The 20,341-nt window shown below is 40.2% G+C and overlaps 3 protein-coding genes across 3 annotated transcripts; all 3 read right to left on the bottom strand.

The window, feature by feature from the left end:
- Positions 1-4,892: 4,892 nt before the first annotated feature.
- On the bottom strand, positions 4,893-5,864 carry LOC133133395 (olfactory receptor 1F1-like). Its single transcript, XM_061249492.1, has one exon. The coding sequence runs from the start codon at positions 5,862-5,864 to the stop codon at positions 4,893-4,895; it is 972 nt and encodes a 323-aa protein (XP_061105476.1).
- A 6,278-nt stretch (positions 5,865-12,142) lies between these two features.
- Positions 12,143-13,114, bottom strand: LOC133133394 (olfactory receptor 1F1-like). The gene has a single exon (XM_061249491.1). The coding sequence runs from the start codon at positions 13,112-13,114 to the stop codon at positions 12,143-12,145; it is 972 nt and encodes a 323-aa protein (XP_061105475.1).
- A 5,531-nt stretch (positions 13,115-18,645) lies between these two features.
- LOC133133393 (olfactory receptor 1F1-like) lies at positions 18,646-19,599 on the bottom strand. Its single transcript, XM_061249490.1, has one exon. It carries the CDS (start codon positions 19,597-19,599, stop codon positions 18,646-18,648), a length of 954 nt encoding a protein of 317 aa, XP_061105474.1.
- Positions 19,600-20,341: the final 742 nt, after the last annotated feature.

Here is a 20,341-nt window from a genome sequence, read left to right as displayed (position 1 = left end):
GACTGTTTTGCAAAAACTAGGTTAGGATTAGCTGTAATGATTTTGATTTGCTTGCTTTAAGATGAGCCCTCCCCTCCAAAAGTTTGAATAGTTTGGGAAGTTTTGAATATTTGTAAGTTTAATGGATGGATAGCATGGTTTAGTGAAATTTGTAAAATGTTTAATAGATTGGATTAGGATAATGGAATGGAATTGTAGGTATGTATACATTATATGGTCAGGTTTAATGCTTGGGATGGTGAGAGTTTAGAGTATAGGTGGATGTCCCTCATTATTAAATTTCATTACATTCTTGGAATTTGGCCGACACTCTTATCCAGAGTGACATACAACAAAGTGCAAAGTGCATACCCATAACCAAGTGCACTGAAAGACCCTAGGGATGTAAAATTTCAAGTGCTAACAGTTAACAGTCTTCAGTCTGTGCTTGAAGGTGGTCAAAGATTCTGCTGTTCTGACCTCCTCTGACCTCCTCCTCCACAGGGAGTTAGTTCCACCACCGTGGAACCAGAACAGTCAGTAGTCGTGAGCGGGAGGTGGAAGTGTGGAGAGGGGGAGGCACCAGGCGTCCTGTGGTGGCTGAACAAAGAGGTCTGGCTGGTGTGTAGGGTCTGATGATCTTTTTGAGGTAAGCTGGGGCTGACCCCTTAACTGCTTGGAAAGCTAGCACCAATGTTTTGAATTAGATGCAGGCCATGACAGGCAGCCAGTGGAGGGAAGTAAGCAGGGGGTGATGTGGGAGTGTCTGGGAAGGTTGAAGATCAGATGAGCTGCTGCATTCTGGATGAGTTTGAGGGGTCTGATGGTAGATGCTGGAAGGCCAGCCAGGAGAGTGTTGCAGTAGTCCAGGCGGGTCAAAACCATCGCTTGGACCAGGAGCTGGGTCGAGTAGGGGGTGAGAAAGGGGCGGATTCTTCTGATGTTGTATAGGAGGAATCTGCATGAGTGGTTCACCGCCACAATGTTCTTTGAGAGGGACAGTCCATCTCCACGCTGAGGTTCCTTGAACAGGACCATGGCGTCAATGAGGTATCCCCAAGGGAAATTGAGAAATCCAGAAGGGGAGAGGTTAGAGCAGGAATGATGATCATTTCAGTCCTACCTGGTGTAAGCTTTAGATGGTGGTTGTCCATCCAGCTCTGGATGTCCCTCAGGCAAGCTGAGATGCAGGCTGAAACCTGTGTGTCAGTAGGTGAGAATGAGAAAAAGCGTTGGGTGTCATCAGCATAGCAGTGGTATGAAGAGCTATGAGTGGTAATAACAGGGCCAAGAGATCTAGTGTAAAGGGACAAAAGATGGGGGCCAAGGATTGAGCCCGGGGGAACTCCTGTCCTATACGAAGAACCAGAGGGCAGCAAAGATTCACAATGTCAGGAAGGAGCTGAAAGTGCTGAAGACACAGCATAAGGTGGCAAGTACAGAACTACGAGCACCTCTGCTAGAGCTCCGTCTCATGTTCAAGCAGAGGCTCCCAACCCAGTGTAGAGGCTAAAAACGCATGAGGTAGCAGAGGGAAAGGGCCAGCAAGTGAGTGGCTTTCATTGATAATCCGTTAGGGTTCACCAAGCAGAAACACAATGGATACCCTTGTCTGTAAGAAGGAGGAAGTTGACTCAAATCACCCGATGACCCCAGGTTACATCACTGATATTCCCTTGTGTAATATCAGAAGATGTATCCTTACAATTGAGAGTTCAGTAGACGGTGAGCACGTGTGACAATTTGTCCCATAACACATTATGTGGAGTAAGTTGTCACATTGGATTTTTCAAAAAATCAAGGTGAATTTAAACCAAATAAACATTAAACCAATGTCTAGTTCGATCTGTTAGTAAACCAATGTCTTTCAATATTTCTCTTTAGCAGATATATGTCCTTGAACTTGATGATAGATTGGTTGAAAAAGACTGTGATGAGTCAAAGTGTGTGCTTTCCTTATATCCTGGACTGTTGACACAGAACATTGCACCAAGGGAACATGATACAGATGAAATGCTCATGTGAAATGAATGCAACATGATGCAATGATACGGTTGATTTTTAGATCTTCGTTTGGGATTTTTAATTAGTGAGTTCATTATTTATTATTTAGGGCCCAAGCACTGCATGTTCTGCAACTTGTTTCTTTTAAGCAAAATATTATCCACTTTCACTTAAAATAACTGTGAAAAATGTTTTGTGACGCAGCGTGGCAAAGGGGGTAACATCGCACAGTTCTCAGTTTTACAGAATACTAAAAAAATCTGATTCGATTTTGGTCAAAAATTACATAAGCATAGAGTTGGAATCTTCAAATACTTGTCTGTCATTCAGCTATAATTCCATTACTCGTTACAATGAGAAGATATGACCCAAAATAAACAGATAAAGTCTACCGGAGTTTGGTCGCATTTCCTGTTGTCCTCCACATTCTTATTTGCAGGTGCATCAGCTGTATCTTTGCAAATAAAGTGGTGGCAAAAATTACATTTATGGTAATTGACCCTTCCTAAGCCCTGCCCACTCTAGTGACCATGGTCCAAACATTCCTTCAAGATTGCGCTATCTATTTGTCTGCTTTTAATCAATTGCGTTGGTCTTCGTACATCGCCAAAAAAAGAGGCTCCCAGGGTTGCCAGGTCTTGCCAAATTTCCATCCCAAAATCTCAAAATATAATGTTCCATTTAGGTGTTTAAACGAATAAAAAAAAATGTCTTCAAATACTCTCAGATGAAGTTTTCTTAATTTTCACTCCCATTTTCAGGCTATGAATTTTTCAACTGTGACTGGACTTTCAAATTATCCAAATTTGGCGTGAAAACCATAGACATGGCAACACTGGAGACTCCTCCTTCGCCTAGTCAAAAAACTTGGGGGATGTTAAAATGTGATCACGTTTCATATAGAGATGCCAATACGCAACACAGTAACACTCATTGTCTACTGAAAACAGGGACTAAAACCTAGCGAATCATTTTCAAAGATAAGCTACAGAATCAATGGTGTCAATGTGAATTAATAGGCTAGCTAGGTAGAATGCGTCTTTTACTTTAAAATAATGGGATGATTTCACATTTCAGAGAACTGCTGGCAACATTAAATCAAACTATGATTAGCTGCTGTACAGTCATTCATGGATAACAAGCTGACAATGCAATATTTAGAAATGTGTATGCTTAGACCAATAACCCACTGCACCCCCGCAAATTCCACTTCTGTCCTTTCATTTGTATATAACAAAAATGCAATATTAAAAAAATGAGAATGTAATCTTTGTTATAACTTATGTGCGCAGAAACCAGAATTTTGTGCTGAATTTAAAGCACTTTTAGCGATATCTTATGCATTAAATGTGCTATATTACATTACATTACATTACATATATACATTGCTATATAAAGGTACTATATAAATAAAGCTTAAAATTATTATTTAAAAAATCTGCCTTTCAAGTATTATGCCTCTCGGCTCATGCCCACATTATGCAACTCGTTGACTCCCCCAGACCTATGTTCTGCCCCCAAACTTTCCAGACCCTCCAAACCAGTGGCTGAGGGGCCAGTTTTTACACCTAGGTCACTTGTAGGTGAGAAACTGTGACAATCTTTGAAGGTTGATCTTACAAAACCGTTTCTGTCAGACACACATATTTTAATAAGCCATATCTTAAATTGTTCTCAGTCATCCGGTATTTCTCCAGTTTCTAAAAACTTAATACTAAATACTTGCCAGTGGTTTAAAACTTATTTCACTTAACTCTTTGAGTACCCTTGGGAATATGGCATTGGGGCCTGCTGCCTTATTTTTCTTTACTTCATATAATTTATCTAGTACTTCTCTATCCCCAATCTCAATATCGACTGACATTCAAATATGACTTCCAGCCTATTAGTAACCTCCTCCCTGGTAAAACTCTCTACAAAGTAGCCATTTAAGGCATCAGCAATATGTTTATTCTTATACAGCAGTTCTCCTTTGTTAATCTTAATGCACTCAACCTTCACTTTTTACTTTCCTTTTCCCACTATAGTATAGAAAGAAATGCTTTGGATAACATTCAGCAACTTGTGCAATTTGCCTTTAAAATAGACTTTTAGTTAACTTGAGTTCTTTTTGAACCCTTTTTAGTATTACAATTTTCAGCATTATTAGTCTCAGTACTGTCCTTTTTATTATCTTATACAGTTTCGCAAACACTTAGGTATAGCTTTATTCATCCACTGTGGAAACTTTTCCACACCTTTAGAATGAATTTACACTGCACATCAAGTATAATTTTGACCCTGCCCCACTTCTCAGTCACAGTCCTGCAATCCAGAACTTGCCCCCCAGTCTACATTACTCGGTCCAAGACCACTGGATCCCTCCCTGATCTGACCAGGAGCTTGTCTGCTTGCTCCTGAGATCTCCTGTCTAGGCACCAGGCAGGCAACACATCATGCAAGATTCCTTTTCACGAACACAGACTATGCTGTCTACAGCTTTGTCAATCCCACATTCCCTGTCACTAATCTCTATGACAAACTATGTTCAAGCATATACTGTAGAAAAACTATATCATTGCATTTCAATAGATTTATTCTCATTTTACATTTTTTTACATTTTTATTGAGGAATCCAATTTTTTTCTAAAAGCCATAGGTTCATTTTATTGGCACCCCAAACAATTAGGGATGACAGGAAGATGGTACTCAAAAAACTGTGATATGCAAAACAGCCTCTCTGAACACACAACACATCGAATGGACTGGATAGGCTACAGCAGCAGAAGACCAGTATGTCTAATGAATACATAATAAACAGGTCAGGGTACATTTGCACATTTCTCTTACAATTCACGATTAAGTTTGGGGGTTAAAAATTGTTATGTACTGAAACTTGTCTGGCAGTTATTTGTATTCATAACATGTATTCATTCATTCCTTGCAATTATGTGTATCTTGTTTCTTCTGTACAGCTTTTTAATGGCTTGTCTGAATTCTTCCGTTTTCAATGAGTAAATGATTGGATTCAGTAAAGCTGGCAAGACAGTCGTCAGAGACAAGTTAAAAATCCTCGCATTCTGGTCCATGGCAGAGCCCATTGCTTCAGTGATACAGATAGGAAAGTAAAACACACTCACCAAGATCAAATGAGAGGTGCAGGTTTGCATGGCTTTGAGGCGCTCTGAGGCTGCTGCGATTTTTAATAACGCTCTGGCTATACAAATGTATGTGCCCACGATAAAAAGTACTGGACACCAGAGAATCATAATAGGATGTGTCCAATTAATGACTGTAGTTGCAGTGTTGTCATTGCACGCCAAACGGGCTGTGGGTCCGTAATCACAGAAATAACTGTTTATCACAGTGGATTTGCAGAACGACAGTTTGTTCATAGAAATCACACCTATGAAGTTGGCTGTTCCTGCCAAAATCCATAATGTGACTGTTATCACCAATATTGATTTACTAGTCACAATCTCATTGTATCTCAGTGGAAAGCAGATAGCAACACATCTATCATAGGACAAAACAGCCAGAGTGAAAGATTGTAGAGAGATAAAAGAAAATGCAAAATACATATTAGCCATGCAGGCCTTGAAGGAGATTAAATGTGATTTAAACAGGAAGGTGTCAATCATCGGAGGAATGAATGCAGTGCTTCCACACAAATCGCACAGAGCCAAATTAAAAACTGCAATGTATTTTGGACTGTGAAGACAGTGGTCAGTGTAAATCATGAACATGACAAAAGCGTTCCCCAGTAGAGTCTGAGCATAAACAAAGCATGTGAAGATATAGTAGTATTCTATGTGGGGAATACCGGCAAAACCACTTATGAAAAAGAAGTCAGGATGCACAATACTGGTATTGTGAAAGACAATTGAATTCAGGGGGCTCATCACAGGTTTATTTGCTGTTCACAGTTTCTCACCTTCTGAACAGTTTTTTAGAACCTGAAAATAAAACAAATAGATTAACCAAAGCCTATAGCCTAGTGGCTATGGTACATGATCAGGATAATTGATGGTCCAAGCCCCAGTGAAGCCATGATAGATCTGCACAGCTGTTGGGCCCTTGAGCAAGGCCATTAACTCTGCTTTCCTCCATGGGGGGATTGTCCCCTGCTTTGTCTAATGAACTGTAAGTTGCTTTGCATAAAATCACCAGCTAAATAGTACAAATTACATATAATTGTTGTATGTTGTTGTATTAATAATCCAAGGATTCCCTCAGCCCATTAATCTGTGACTGAAAAACATTTCATGAATCTCTGCATGGCTCTGCAGAACACACTCATTTCATCTGTTTGTATTACTTTTGTATCACTGTACCTTTCAGTTTCTAAAGAAACAGCTGATAGTTTCATTGCAAAAGAAACCTGACAGTTGTAGAAATATTAAATCAAAGGGAGCTTAATGATGAGTACTATCAATACATTTTATGTCCACTGAAATATTTTTCTTTTAGAAATCAATATGGTAAAGGTCTGATAGGTCCGGTCATGATGTTTTGATCGCAGTATATTTAAAATTTTAAAAACACAGTACAGTCATTTTTAAAACTTAATTTTCAATTATAGTAATACCTATACACATCAAACTAAGCAGAGAATTGTAGCTGTTTGAATAAATGAAGGAATAAAATGAGGGCATGCATTATACTTACTAATGACTATAGGCAAGCTTGCACATATGTTGTCAATGTCTCCGTCTTTCATATATAACTATTTTTCTATTGTTAGTAAACCAATGTCTTTCAAAATTTCTCTTCAGTAGATGTTTGTCCTTGAACTTGATGATAGATAAATTGGAAAAGACTGTGATGAGTCCAAGTGTGTGCTTTCCTTCTTATATCCTGGACTTGACACAGAACATTGTACCAAGGGAACAGGACACAGATGAAATGCTCACGTGAAATTAATGCAACATGATGCAATGATAATGGTAGATTTTGTGATCTTAGTTTGGGATTTTTATTTATTAAGTAATTTATTCATTATTTAGAGCCCAAGCACTGCATGTTCTGCAACCTGCTTGTTTTATGAGGTTTCTTTTGAGAAAAATATTTTCCCCTTTCATCTCAAATAAATGTGAACTACTTTGTCCTAATCACCAAACTAAGTTGGCTTGTTTGGGTCTTTGAACTCTTGTTCTGTTTACATTTCAGTGCAGATTGAACAACTGGCTGGTGCTGTTGGGCACCTAACAATACATCTAGCCCCCATGCATGAGTCCCCATGCACTCTAGAGTCACAAAGTTGGGAGCAGGTGCTTCCCTCCTCATAAGGAACAAAATGGCTAGTCCACCATTGTTCATCATATTGAGTTTTTTGCCATTCAGCCACTGACCACAGAATTCTCCCCTGTCTCCGGATGGGCCTGATTGGTGCTCTGGGGATGCCTGCAGTACCTGGATCAGCCTGTCCTGGACTTGGGGCCGGGAGTCAGGTTCTGCTGTACAGCTGGTTAGGGCTGGGAAGGCGAGGGCAGGAGATGAGGGATGGATATAGCTGATAAGACTGTTTTGCAAAAACTAGGTTAGGATTAGCTGTAATGATTTTGATTTGCTTGCTTTAAGATGAGCCCTCCCCTCCAAAAGTTTGAATAGTTTGGGAAGTTTTGAATATTTGTAAGTTTAATGGATGGATAGCATGGTTTAGTGAAATTTGTAAAATGTTTAATAGATTGGATTAGGATAATGGAATGGAATTGTAGGTATGTATACATTATATGGTCAGGTTTAATGCTTGGGATGGTGAGAGTTTAGAGTATAGGTGGATGTCCCTCATTATTACATTTCATTACATTCTTGGAATTTGGCCGACACTCTTATCCAGAGTGACATACAACAAAGTGCAAAGTGCATACCCATAACCAAGTGCACTGAAAGACCCTAGGGATGTAAAATGTCAAGTGCTAACAGTTAACAGTCTTCAGTCTGTGCTTGAAGGTGGTCAAAGATTCTGCTCTTCTGACCTCCTCTGACCTCCTCCTCCACAGGGAGTTAGTTCCACCACCGTGGAACCAGAACAGTCAGTAGTCGTGAGCGGGAGGTGGAAGTGTGGAGAGGGGGAGGCACCAGGCGTCCTGTGGTGGCTGAACAAAGAGGTCTGGCTGGTGTGTAGGGTCTGATGATCTTTTTGAGGTAAGCTGGGGCTGACCCCTTAACTGCTTGGAGTGTTGCAGTAGTCCAGGCGGGTCAAAACCATCGCTTGGACCAGGAGCTGGGTCGAGTAGGGGGTGAGAAAGGGGCGGATTCTTCTGATGTTGTATAGGAGGAATCTGCATGAGTGGTTCACCGCCACAATGTTCTTTGAGAGGGACAGTCCATCTCCACGCTGAGGTTCCTTGAACAGGACCATGGCGTCAATGAGGTATCCCCAAGGGAAATTGAGAAATCCAGAAGGGGAGAGGTTAGAGCAGGAATGATGATCATTTCAGTCCTACCTGGTGTAAGCTTTAGATGGTGGTTGTCCATCCAGCTCTGGATGTCCCTCAGGCAAGCTGAGATGCAGGCTGAAACCTGTGTGTCAGTAGGTGAGAATGAGAAAAAGCGTTGGGTGTCATCAGCATAGCAGTGGTATGAAGAGCTATGAGTGGTAATAACAGGGCCAAGAGATCTAGTGTAAAGGGACAAAAGATGGGGGCCAAGGATTGAGCCCGGGGGAACTCCTGTCCTATACGAAGAACCAGAGGGCAGCAAAGATTCACAATGTCAGGAAGGAGCTGAAAGTCCTGAAGACACAGCATAAGGTGGCAAGTACAGAACTACGAGCACCTCTGCTAGAGCTCCGTCTCATGTTCAAGCAGAGGCTCCCAACCCAGTGTAGAGGCTAAAAACACATGAGGTAGCAGAGGGAAAGGGCCAGCAAGTGAGTGGCTTTCATTGATAATCCGTTAGGGTTCACCAAGCAGAAACACAATGGATACACTTGTCTGTAAGAAGGAGGAAGTTGACTCAAATCACCCGATGACCCCAGGTTACATCACTGATATTCCCTTGTGTAATATCAGAAGATGTATCCTTACAATTGAGAGTTCAGTAGACTGTGAGCACGTGTGACAATTTGTCCCATAACACATTATTTTTCAAAAAATCAAGGTGAATTTAAACCAAATAAACATTAAACCAATGTCTAGTTCGATCTGTTAGTAAACCAATGTCTTTCAATATTTCTCTTTAGCAGATGTATGTCCTTGAACTTGATGATAGATTGGTTGAAAAAGACTGTGATGAGTCAAAGTGTGTGCTTTCCTTCTTATATCCTGGACTGTTGACACAGAACATTGCACCAAGGGAACATGACACAGATTAAATGCTCATGTGAAATGAATGCAACATGATGCAATGATAACGGTTGATTTTTAGATATTCGTTTGGGATTTTTAATTAGTGAGTTCATTATTTATTATTTAGGGCCCAAGCACTGCATGTTCTGCAACTTGTTTCTTTTAAGCAAAATATTATCCACTCTCACTTAAAATAACTGTGAAAAATGTTTTGTGACGCAGCGTGGCAAAGGGGGTAACATCGCACAGTTCTCAGTTTTACAGAATACTAAAAAAATCTGATTCGATTTTGGTCAAAAATTACATAAGCATAGAGTTGGAATCTTCAAATACTTGTCTGTCATTCAGCTATAATTCCATTACTCGTTACAATGAGAAAATATGACCCAAAATAAACAAATAAAGTCTACCGGAGTTTGGTCGCATTTCCTGTTGTCCTCCACATTCTTCTTTGCAGGTGCATCAGCTGTAACTGTGCAAATAAAGTGGTGGCAAAAATTACATTTATGGTAATTGACCCTTCCTAAGCCCTGCCCACTCTAGTGACCATGGTCCAAACATTCCTTCAAGATTGCGCTATCTATTTGCCTGCTTTTAATCAATGGCGTTGGTCTTCGTACATCGCCAAAAAAAGAGGCTCCCAGGGTTGCCAGGTCTTGCCAAATTTCCATCCCAAAATCTCAAAATATAATGTTCCATTTAGGTGTTTAAACAAATTTTAAAAACTGTCTTCAAATACTCTTAGATGAAGTTTTCTTAATTTTCACTCCCATTTTCAGCCTATGAATTTTTCAACCGTGACTGGACTTTCAAATTATCCAAATTTGGCGTGAAAACCATAGACATGGCAACACTGGAGACTCCTCCTTCGCCTAGTCAAAAAACTTGGGGGACGTTAAAATGTGATCACGTTTCATATAGAGATGCCAATACGCAACACAGTAACACTCATTGTCTACTGAAAACAGGGACTAAAACCTAGCGAATCATTTTCAAAGATAAGCTACAGAATCAATGGTGTCAATGTGAATTAATAGGCTAGCTAGGTAGAATGCGTCTTTTACTTTAAAGTAATGGGATGATTTCACATTTTACAGGACTGCTGGCAACACTAAATCAAACTATGATTAGCTGCTGTACAGTCATTCATGGATAACAAGCTGACAATGCAATATTTAGAAATGTGTATGCTTAGACCAATCACCCACAGCACCCCCGCAAATTCCGCTTCTGTCCTTTCATTTGTATCTAACAAAAACGCAATATTTAAAAAATGAGAATGTAGCATAGCTTACGATTTCATTATCTTTGTTATAACTTGTTATGTGTGCAGAAACCAGAATGCTGTCATTTTTGTGCTGAATTTAAAGCACTTTGAGCGATATTTTATGCATTAAATGTGCTATATAAAGGTACTATATAAATAAAGCTTAAAATTATTATTTAAAAATGCTGCCTTTCAAGTATTATGCTTCTCAGCTCATGCCCACATTATGCAACTCGTTGACTCTCCCAGACCTATGTTCTGCCCCCAAACTTTCCAGACCCTCCAAACCAGTGGCTGAGGGGCCAGTTTTTACACCTAGGTCAAACTGTGACAATTTTTGAAGGTTGATCTTACAAAACCATTTCTGTCAGACACACATATTTTAATAAGCCAGATCTTAAATTGTTCTCAGTCATCCGGTATTTCTCTTTCTAAAAACTTGATACTTGCCAGTGGTTTAAAACTTATTTCACTTAACTCTTTGAGTACCCTTGGGAATATGGCATTGGGGCCTGCTGCCTTATTTTTCTTTACTTCATGCAATTTATCTAGTACTTCTCTATCCCCAATCTCAATATCGACTGACATTCAAATATGACTTCCGGCCTATTAGTAACCTCCTCCCTGGTAAAACTCTCTACAAAGTAGCCATTTAAGGCATCAGCAATATGTTTATTCTTATAGAGCAGTTCTCCTTTGTTAATCTTAATGCATGCAACCTTCACTTTTTACTTTCCATTTCCAACTATAGTATTGAAAGAAATGCTTTGGATAACATTCAGCAACTTGTGCAATTTGCCTTTAAAATAGACTTTTAGTTAACTTGATTTATTTTTTTATATTACAATATTCAGCATTATTAGTCTCAGTACTGTTCTATTTATTATCTTATCCATTTTCGCAAACACTTAGGTATAGCTTTATTCATCCACTGTGGAGACTTTTCCACACCTTTAGAATGAATTTACACTGCACATCAAGTATAACCTTTTTTACCCCACTTTTCAGTCACAGTCCTGCAATCCAGAACTTGCCCCTCAGTCTACATTACTCGGTCCAAGACCATTGGATCCCTCCCTGATCTGACCAGGAGCTTGTCTGCTTGCTCCTGAGATCTCCTGCCTAGGCACCAGGCAGGCAACACATCATGCAAGATTCCTTTTCACAAACACAGACTGTGCTGTCTACAGCTTTGTCAATCCCACATTCCCTGTCACTAATCTCTATGACAAACTATGTTCAAGCATATACTGTAGAAAAACTGTATCATTGCATTTCAATAGATTTATTCTCATGTTTAATTTTTTTACATTTTTATTGAGGAATCCAATTTTTTTCTAAAAGCCATAGGTTCATATCATTGGCACCCCAAACAATTAGGGATGACAGGAAGGTGGTACTCAAAAAACTGTGGTATGCAAAACAGCATCGCTGAACACACAACACATCGAATGGACTGGATAGGTTACAGCAGCAGAATACCAGTATGTCTAATAAATACAAAATAAACAGGTCAGGGTACATTTGCATATTTCTCTTGCAATTCACAATTGAGTTTGGGGGTTAAAAATTGTTATGTACTGAAACTTGTCTGGCAGTTATTTGTATTCATAACATGTATTCATTCATTCCTTGCAATTATTTGTATTTTGTTTCTTCTGTACAGCTTTTTAATGGCTTGTCTGAATTCTTCTGTCTTCAGTGTGTAAATGATTGGATTCAGTAAAGGTGGCAAGACAGTCGTCAGAGACAAGTTAAAAATCCTCGCATTCTGGTGCATGGCAGAGCCCATTGCTTCAGTGATACAGATAGGAAGGTAAAACACACTCACCAAGATCAAATGAGAGGTGCAGGTTTGCATGGCTTTCAGGCGCTCTGAGGCTGCTGCGATTTTTAATAACGCTCTGGCTATACAAATGTATGTGCCCACGATAAAAAGTACTGGACACCAGAGAATCATAATAGGATGTGTCCAATTAATGACTGTAGTTGCAGTGTTGTCATTGCACGCCAAACGGGCTGTGGGTCCGTAATCACAGAAATAACTGTTTATCACAGTGGATTTGCAGAACGACAGTTTGTTGATAAAAATCACACCTATATAGATGGCTGTTCCTGCCAAAATCCATAATGTGGCTGTTATCACCAATATTGATTTACTAGTCACAATCTCATTGTATCTCAGTGGAAAGCAGATAGCAACACATCTATCATAGGATAAAACAGCAAGAGTGGAAGATTGTAGAGAGATAAACAAAAAAACAAAAAACATGTTAGCCAAGCAGGCCTCAAAGGAGATTAAATGTGATTTAAACAGGAAGGTGTCAATCATCGGAGGAATGAATGCAGTGCTTCCACACAAATCGCACAGAGCCAAATTAAAAACTGCAATGTATTTTGGACTGTGAAGACAGTGGTCAGTGTAAATCATGAACATGACAAAAGCATTCCCCAGTAGAGTCACAGCATAAACAAAGCATGTGAAGATATAGTAGTATTCTATGTGGGGAATACCGGCAAAACCACTAATGAAAAAGAAGTCAGGATGCACAATACTGGTATTGTGAAAGACAATTGAATTCAGGGGGCTCATCACAGGTTTATTTGCTGTTCACTGTTTCTCACCTTCTGAAAAAACAGTTCTTTAGAACCTGAAAATAAAAGAAATAGATTAACCAAAGCCTGTAGCCTTATGGCTAAGGTATATGACCGGGATCTGGATAATTGATGGTCCAAGCCCCAGTGAAGCCATGATAGATCTGCACAGCTGTTGGGCCCTTGAGCAAGGCCATTAACTGTGCTTTCCTCCATGGGGGGATTGTCCCCTGCTTTGTCTAATGAACTGTAAGTTGCTTTGCATAAAATCACCAGCTAAATAGTACAAATTACATATAATTGTTGTATGTTGTTGTATTAATAATCCAAGGATTCCCTCAGCCCATTAATCTGTGACTGAAAAACATTTCATGAATCTCTGCATGGCTCTGCAGAACACACTCATTTCATCTGTTTGTATTACTTTTGTATCACTGTACCTTTCAGTTTCTAAAGAAACAGCTGATAGTTTCATTGCAAAAGAAACCTGACAGTTGTAGAAATATTAAATCAAAGGGAGCTTAATGATGAGTAATATCAATACATTTTATGTCCACTGAAATATTTTTCTTTTAGAAATCAATATGGGAAAGGTCTGATAGGTCCGGTCATGATGTTTTGATCGCAGTATATTTAAAATTTTAAAAACACAGTACAGTCATTTTTTTAATTTAATTTTCAATTATAGTAATACCTATACACATCACACTAAGCAGAGAATTGTAGCTGTTTGAAATAAATAAATGAAGGAATAAAATGAAGGCATGCATTATACTTACTAATGACTATAGGCAAGCTTGCACAAATGTTGTCAATGTCTCCGTCTTTCATATATAACTATTTTTCTATTGTTAGTTTAGTAACCAATGTCTTTCAAAATTTCTCTTCAGTAGATGTTTGTCCTTGAACTTGATGATAGATAAATTGGAAAAGACTGTGATGAGTCCAAGTGTGTGCTTTCCTTCTTATATCCTGGACTTGACACAGAACATTGTACCAAGGGAACAGGACACAAATGAAATGCTCACGTGAATTTAATGCAACATGATGCAATGATAATGGTAGATTTTGTGATCTTAGTTTGGGATTTTTATTTATTAAGTAATTTATTTATTATTTAGAGCCCAAGCACTGCATGTTCTGCAACCTGCTTGTTTTATGAGGTTTCTTTTGAGAAAAATATTTTCCTCTTTCACCTCAAATAAATGTGAACTACTGTGTCCTAATCACCAAACTAAGTTGGCTTGTTTGGGTCTTTGAACTCTTGTTCTGTTTGCATTTCAGTGCAGATTGAACAACTGGCTGGTGCTGTTGGGCACCTAACAATACATCTAGCCCCCATGCATGAGTCCCCATGCACTCTAGAGTCACAAAGTTGGGAGCAGGTGCTTCCCTCCTCATAAGGAACAAAACATCATATTGAGTTTTTTGCCATTCAGCCACTGACCACAGAATTTTGCCCCGTCTCCGGATGGGCCTGATTGGTGCTCTGGGGATGCCTGCAGTACCTGGATCAGCCTGTCCTGGACTTGGGGCTGGGAGTCAGGTTCTGCTCTACAGCTGGTTAGGGCTGGGAAGGTGAGGGCAGGAGACGAGGGATGGATATAGCTGATAAGACTGTTTTGCAAAAACTAGGTTAGGATCAGCTGTAATGATTTTGATTTGCTTGCTTTAAGATGAGCCCGACCCTCTAAGTTTGGGAAGTTTTGAATATTTGTAAGTTTAATGGATGGATAGCATGGTTTAGTGAAATTTGTAAAATGTTTAATGGATTGGATTAGGATAATGGAATGGAATTGTAGGTATATATACATTATATGGTCAGGTTTAGTGCTTGGGATGGTGAGAGTTTAGAGGATAGGTGGATGTCCCTCATTATTACATTACATTACATTACATTCTTGGAATTTGGCCGACGCTCTTATCCAGAGTGACATACAACAAAGTGCAAAGTGCATACCCATAACCAAGTGCACTGAAAGACCCTAGGGATGTAAAATTTCAAGTGCTAACAGTTAACAGTCTTCAGTCTGTGCTTGAAGGTGGTCAAAGATTCTGCTGTTCTGACCTCCTCTGACCTCCTCCTCCACAGGGAGTTAGTTCCACCACCGTGGAACCAGAACAGTCAGTAGTCGTGAGCGGGAGGTGGAAGTGTGGAGAGGGGGAGGCACCAGGCGGCCTGTGGTGGCTGAACAAAGAGGTCTGGCTGGTGTGTAGGGTCTGATGATCTTTTTGAGGTAAGCTGGGGCTGAGCCCTTAACTGCTTGGAAAGCTAGCACCAATGTTTTGAATTAGATGCGGGCCATGACAGGCAGCCAGTGGAGGGAAGTAAGCAGGGTGTGATGTGGGAGTGTCTGGGAAGGTTGAAGATCAGATGAGCTGCTGCATTCTGGATGAGTTTGAGGGGTCTGATGGTAGATGCTGGAAGGCCAGCCAGGAGAGTGTTGCAGTAGTCCAGGCGGGTCCAAACCATCGCTTGAACCAGGAGCTGGGTCGAGTAGGGGGTGAGAAAGGGGCGGATTCTTCTGATGTTGTAGAGGAGGAATCTGCATGAGTGGTTCACCGCCACAATGTTCTTTGAGAGGGACAGTCCATCTCCACGCTGAGGTTCCTTGAGCAGGACCATGGCGTCAATGAGGTGTCCCCGAGGGAAATTGAGAAATCCAGAAGGGGAGAGGTTAGAGCAGGAATGATGATCATTTCAGTCCTACCTGGTGTAAGCTTTAGATGGTGGCTGTCCATCCAGCTCTGGATGTCCCTCAGGCAAGCTGAGATGCAGGCTGAAACCTGTGTGTCAGTAGGTGAGAATGAGAAAAAGCGTTGGGTGTCATCAGCATAGCATTGGTATGACAAGCTATGAGTGGTAATAACAGGGCCAAGGGATCTAGTGTAAAGGGACAAAAGAAGGGGACCAAGGATTGAGCCCGGGGGAACTCCTGTCCTATACGAAGAACCAGAGGGCAGCAAAGATTCAGAATGTCAGGAAGGAGCTGAAAGTCCTGAAGAAACAGCATAAGGTGGCAAGTACAGAACTACGAGCACCTCTGCTAGAGCCCCGTCTCATGTTCAAGCAGAGGCTCCCAACCCGGTGTGGAGGCTAAAAACACATGAGGTAGCAGAGGGAAAGGGCTAGCAAGTGAGTGGCTTTCATTGCTAATCCGTTAGGGTTCACCAAGCAGAAACACAATGGATACCTTGTCTGTAAGAAGGAGGAAGTTGACTCAAAGCTTACATTCATCATCCGTCTTTCCTCCTTGGGCTGGTTAAGGAGGAACTGACCTTGGGTGCGATTCCTCCTCATTATTTTTTATCATAACAAGCACATGAGCGCACCCAACAATGGGACAGTGTTCTGCTTTATCTCCTGCATGTATGCCTATATGACTGTGGCAGACCACTGACCCCTCCCTTACATTTTTGCTGGTAATCTGTCACAAGCACAATTTATTGTTTTAAGCAGTTTTCTAACTACAGTGGTGTGAAAAAGTGTTCGCCCCCTTCCTGATTTCTTATTTCTTTGCATGTTTGTCACACTTAAATGTTTCAGATCATCAAACTAATTTAAATATTAGTCAAAGACAACACAAGTAAACACAAAATGCAGTTTTTAAATGAAGGTTTTTATTATTAAGGGAGAAAAAAAATCCAAACCTACATGGCCCTGTGTGAAAAAGTGATTGCCCCCTAAACCTAATAACTGGTTGGGCCACCCTTAGCAGCAACAACTGCAATCAAGCGTTTGCGATAACTTGCAATGAGTCTCTTACAGCGCTGTGGAGGAATTTTGGCCCACTCATCTTTGCAGAATTGTTGTAATTCAGCCACATTGGAGGGTTTTCGAGCATGAACCGCCTTTTTAAGGTCATGCCACAGCATCTCAATAGGATTCAGGTCAGGACTTTGACTAAGCCACTCCAAAGTCTTCATTTTGTTTTTCTTCAGCCATTCAGAGGTGGACTTGCTGGTGTGTTTTGGATCATTGTCCTGTGGCAGAACCCAAGTTCGTTTCAGCTTGAGGTCACGAACAGATGGCCGGACATTCTCCTTCAGGATTTTTTGGTAGACTTCATGGTTCCATTTATCACAGCAAGTCTTCCAGGTCGTGAAGCAGCAAAACAGCCCCAGACCATCACACTACCACCACCATATTTTACTGTTGGTATGATGTTCTTTTTCTGAAATGCGGTGTTACTTTTACGCCAGATGTAATGGGACACACACCTTCCAAAAAGTTCAACTTTTGTCTCGTCAGACCACAGAGTATTTTCCCAAAAGTCTTGGGGATCATCAAGATGTTTTCTGGCAAAATTGAGACGAGCCTTAATGTTCTTTTTGCTCAGCAGTGGTTTTCGTCTTGGAACTCTGCCATGCAGGCCATTTTTGCCCAGTCTCTTTCTTATGGTGGAGTCATGAACACTGACCTTAACTGAGGCAAGTGAGGCCTGCAGTTCTTTGGATGTTGTTGTGGGGTCTTTTGTGACCTCTTGGATGAGTCGTCGCTGCGCTCTTGGGGTAATTTTGGTCGGCCGGCCACTCCTGGGAAGGTTCACCACTGTTCCATGTTTTCGCCATTTGTGGATAATGGCTCTCACTGTGGTTCGCTGGAGTCCCAAAACTTTAGAAATGGCTTTATAACTTTTTCCAGACTGATAGATCTCAATTACTTTCTTTCTCATTTGTTCCTGAATTTCTTTAGATCTCGGCATGATGTCTAGCTTTGAAGGATCATTTGGTCTACTTTACTTTGTCAGGCAGGTCCTATTTAAGTGATTTCTTGATTGAGAACAGGTATGGCAGTAATCAGGCCTGGGTGTGGCTAGAGAAATTGAACTCAGGTTTGATAAATCACAGTTATGTTTTAACAGGGGGGGCAATCACTTTTTCACACAGGGCCATGTAGGTTTGGATTTCTTTTCTCCCTTAATAATAAAAACCTTCATTTAAAAACTGCATTTTGTGTTTACTTGTGTTGTCTTTGACTAATATTTAAATTTGTTTGATGATCTGAAACATTCAAGTGTGACAAACATGCAAAAAAATAAGAAATCAGGAAGGGCCGGGGCAAACACTTTTTCACACCACTGTATATTCATTGTACATATCTGGATACATATATCCTAGGTTACATTGTACGACATTATATTTTTCTCCCACAGGGGTAAATTGTCACATTGGATTCAAATAATCAAGGTGAATTTAATTTAATTTTTTTCATTTCAAATTCGACATCTAAGGACCAGCGGGGCCAGATCTTGGTGGTGCTTCGCCCTCCAAGTACAATTGCTGGTACCCCCGTTATTGTCAGCGTGGAACCTCATTACCCCCCCCCCCCCCTCCCTTTCCCATCAATAATCTCCACAACTGTAAAGTTAGTAAAGTCTTATTAATACCCTATTAAGAGGCCACTGAGTGTAAATTTGCTAATTTCACTTACAGTTCAGAATTTAGTGGGGGGTTAAAAAAAAATTGTATTTCCTTAAACTTGTCAGGCAGTTATTTGTGATTAAAACATTTATTCATTTATTTCTTTCAGTGTATTTTGTTTCTTCTGTACAGCTTTTTAATGGATTCTCTGAATTCTTCTGTCTTCAGTGTGTAGATGATTGGATTCAGCACAGGTGGCAAGACGGTCGTCAGTGACATGTTAATCATCCTGGTGTTCTGGTCCATGGCGGAGCCCATTGCTTCAGTGATACAGATAGGAAGGTAAAACACACTCACTAAGATCAAATGAGAGGTGCAGGTTTGCATGGCTTTCAGGCGCTCTGAGGCTGCTGCAATTCTCAGTAATGCTCTGCCTATACAAATGTATGTACCTGTGATAAAAAGTACTGGACACCAGAGAATCATTGCAGGATGTGTCCAATTAATTAGCATACTTGGAGTGTAGTCATTGCATGCCAAACGGAATATGGGTCCGTGATCACAGAAATAGCTGTTTATCACAAGGGATTTGCAGAAGGACAGTGTGGTGAGGTACATCACAGCCATAAGAATGGCCATTCCTGCAAAAATCCATAATGTGGCTGTAATCACCAATATCGATTTATTAGTCACAATCTCGTTGTATCTCAGTGGAAAGCAGATAGCAACACATCTATCATAGGACAAAACAGCCAGAGTGAAAGATTGTAGAGCGAGAAAACAAAATGAAAAATACATACTAGCCATGCAGGCCTTGAAGGAGATGAAATGTGATTTAAACATGAAGGTGTCAATCAACGGAGGAATGAATGAAGTGCTTGCACACAAGTCACACAGAGCCAAATTAAAAACTGCAATGTATTTTGGTCTGTGAAGACACTGGTCAGTGTAAATCATGAACATGACAAAAGTGTTTCCCAGTAGAGTCAGTACATAAACAAAGCATGTGAAGATATAATAGTATTCTATGTTGGGAATACCGGCAAAACCACTTATGTAAAAGAAGTCAGGATGCACAATACTGCCATTTGTAAAGTTGACTGAATTCAAGGGGCTCATGGCAGGTTTTTTGGCTCTTTACTGTTTCTCACCTTCTGAAAAACCAGCCCTTTAGGACCTGAAAATAAAAAAATAGGTTAATGTTCAGTAATGAATTCCTCAACTGTTAAAAAGTTAACAATTGGAAGTTTATCAAACATTGAGCAACAGAAACTGCAGAAGATTAATTATTAATTATTCATTATTTAACAATAAATAAACAATAGCCAGAATTCCAAGGTTTCGCTCAGTTCATTCATCTGTGACTGAAAAACATATCATGAATCTCTGCACGGCCCAGAACACAGAGAAGTCCTGTTGCACACTCATTCCATCTGTTTGTATTACTTTTGTGTCACTGTACCTTTCAGTTTCAGCTGACAGTTTAATTGCAAAAGAACTGTGACTGTAACATACATTATGCAACCAAAGTGAAGGTAACGAGGAACATCAGCAATAAATTGTATATACACTGAAATATTTCACAATTAATGTCTTCTCTCAGAAATATGCAAAGCAAACAGTTTGAAGACCTTTATTGAGTCAATATACAGTGTAGTATTTGGACAGTGGTACAATTTCAGTTTTTTTTTTTGCTCTGTACTCCAGCACATTGGATTTGAAATGGAAAAATTAGGTTTTTAGGTTTGGTTCTGACTGTCATCTTTAATTTGAGGGTGTTTACATCCACATACATGTAGGAATTCTGTCCCTTTTTATACATACTCCCCCATTTTAGGGGACCAAAAGTACAGTGTGAGCA

The sequence above is a fragment of the Conger conger genome, chromosome 7, assembly GCF_963514075.1.
Source record: "Conger conger chromosome 7, fConCon1.1, whole genome shotgun sequence".
Taxonomy (NCBI): Eukaryota; Metazoa; Chordata; class Actinopteri; order Anguilliformes; family Congridae; genus Conger; species Conger conger.
Note: the sequence above shows the minus strand (reverse complement) of the source record. Positions and strands in the feature narration are given on the sequence as shown.

Coding starts and splice junctions, on each gene's coding strand:
- LOC133133393 (XM_061249490.1), bottom strand. CDS start 19,599: ATGAGCCCCTTGAATTCAGTCAACTTTACAAATGGCAGTATTGTGCAT.
- LOC133133394 (XM_061249491.1), bottom strand. CDS start 13,114: ATGAGCCCCCTGAATTCAATTGTCTTTCACAATACCAGTATTGTGCAT.
- LOC133133395 (XM_061249492.1), bottom strand. CDS start 5,864: ATGAGCCCCCTGAATTCAATTGTCTTTCACAATACCAGTATTGTGCAT.